A 2355-nucleotide genomic window follows, 5' to 3' on the forward strand; every position below is an offset into this window, starting at 1 on the left:
AACTTAGAAAGATCAGAAAAAGTGTATAAATGTACTTTTTGAAAGCTTATTTCCTACTGTTCTGTCCTTTTTTCATTTGTAGTTGTCTTCCCTCTTTTAAAGTAAAACTTCATTCTAGCTATGGTGCTGGGTATAACGAGTGTTCAAGAATATTGCTGTTGATCTGTTTCATACCCACACTCAGGGCAACATTATGACTTTCGTGGACCTTTGGTACTTTCTTCCTCTTGGGTCTTCTCCTCCATGAAAATGTTAAAAATTATCTTTTCTGACTGCATGGTTGTATAGATGACTATAATCTAAGCTGCATTTAGATTATATTAATTTCTTTCTTTCTGTTGTAAAAGAAATTAAAACATTTCATGACCTCCTAAGACTATCGTGGGCTCTCAGCACTGAGTGTACTATGCCTTCTGAATATCAACCCTGGCTTACAATGTATGAGCCCCTAGAGAAAATTGATCCAGACAGGAGAATCATCCCAGTTCAGTCAATTAAGAAGGGGAGAAATCTTGCCTAAATACTCCACACAAGATTTATTCATCACTAGTTTTCATTATTTGTCCCCAGAGCTTCTTCATGACATTTTTCACTTCTGCATTTCTCAGGGTGTAGATTAAAGGGTTCAGCATAGGAGTTACTATGGTGCAAAACACAGTCACAGCTTTGTCAATGGGGAAGGAGGTCGTGGGTCTTAGGTAGAGGAACGAACAAGGTACAAAGAACAGGATGACAACTGTGACATGAGAGGCACAGGTGGACAGGGCTTTGCGACGCCCTTCAGAGCTGTGAGTCCTCAGGGAGCGCAGGATGACAACATAGGAAGCAACCAGCATTAGGAAAGTTAGCAGACACAGTGACCCACTGTTGGCAGAAATCAGGGGCCCCAGAGAGTGAGTGTCCGTGTAGGCTAGCTCCAGGAGAGGTATTAAATCACACATAAAATGGTCAATGACATTGGGGCCACAGAATGGTAACTGAACCATGAACAAAATCTGGATCCCTCCATGGAGAAAGCCTAACGCCCCAGCCATTCCAACCAGGAGAGCAACTCATCATGGCCATGTAGTGCAGGGGCTTACAGATGGCCACATAGCAGTCATAGGCCATGACAGTTAACAAGACAATCTCGGCTCCAGCAAAGAAATGTTCAGCAAAGACCTGAGTCATGCAGCCACTGAAGGAAATGGTGTTCTTTCCAGAGACCAAGTCAAAGATCAACTTGGGTGCTATGGAGGAAGAATAGAAAGCATCTATCATGGACAAATAGGACAGAAAATAGTACATGGGAGAGCCGAGGGCTGGGCTGGTGAAAACAGTGACAGAGATGAGCAGGTTACCTGCCAATGTGATCAAGTAGATGATCAGAAACACAGCAAATAAGAGTGTCTGCAGTCCTGGATTCTGGGTCGGGCCCAGTAGGAGGAATTCTGTTATGTTGCTCATCCTTTCCCTCAGTTCATCTTGAGTTGTACGCACATAGTTGATCTGGAAAGATCACTATTTCTGAGTGATGATATTTTAAATTCTATAGAAAAAAATTTCATCATCTCTTTAGCCTGGGTCCCTTGGACTGGTGAAGCTACTCCCTTCACTTATCTCTGATATTTCACAGAGAGTTGTAAAGAAGAATGGGAGGAGTTTAAATCTCTCCTGATTCATATAATTTAAATATATTGTGACAATACCTTACAAATACCACAATAAAAGCAAGATATTTTTTATGAATATTGACATGCAGTTAACTTCTAAATTTTCTTTTTAGCTCTGAATGTCTCACAGATAGCCTTTTTTTACTCTGGGGGACAGATTTCATTGACAATTCTTTATAAAGTTATATTAATGCTTGTCTATTGGAATGAATATTCATAGGTATATGGACACAATATTTTAAAAATTAACTTTGTATCAGACATGAAAAGTACCAATCAAACCTTACTCTATACCAGCTGTGTTCTGTGACCTGTTATTCCTTTTTTTTGAATTAACACACATGCACACACACAGACAGAGCTGCAGATGGAGTTTTTGTCGTTCAAAATGCCAAGAAACTCTCTTTATAACAGCTCTTTGAGCAGCATTCACTCAGCGGCCCTGGATGTTGTGTCTGGCCCAACAAGATAGTTATGCTCACTCTTTCCACATCTTCAAATGTGAACATGTAAGTGGTGCAAAGTTCCCTGAAAAGTCCTCAATATTTCTGAAATGAGCTTTCTGTGTAATTGTTCTTTCACTGCATATAGAATAATGCTCTGGATTAGTTATATTACCCTACTCACATTTTGCTATGAAATGATGTAAGTCAAGAAGTTTTCCTGTTTCCTATTGACCAGACAAAAATATCAGGACCACCTG

General features: G+C 40.0%; 1 protein-coding gene across 1 annotated transcript; it reads right to left on the minus strand.

Annotated features, from left to right (window-relative positions):
* Positions 1 to 536: 536 nt before the first annotated feature.
* LOC133227090 (olfactory receptor 4C45-like) lies at positions 537 to 1452 on the minus strand. Its single transcript, XM_061381507.1, is given in 2 exon segments — positions 537 to 1050; positions 1052 to 1452. Coding segments are annotated over 2 exon segments (909 nt in total). The 5' UTR covers positions 1447 to 1452.
* Positions 1453 to 2355: the final 903 nt, after the last annotated feature.

The sequence above is a fragment of the Bos javanicus genome, chromosome 15 (assembly GCF_032452875.1).
Source record: "Bos javanicus breed banteng chromosome 15, ARS-OSU_banteng_1.0, whole genome shotgun sequence".
NCBI lineage: Eukaryota > Metazoa > Chordata > Mammalia > Artiodactyla > Bovidae > Bos > Bos javanicus.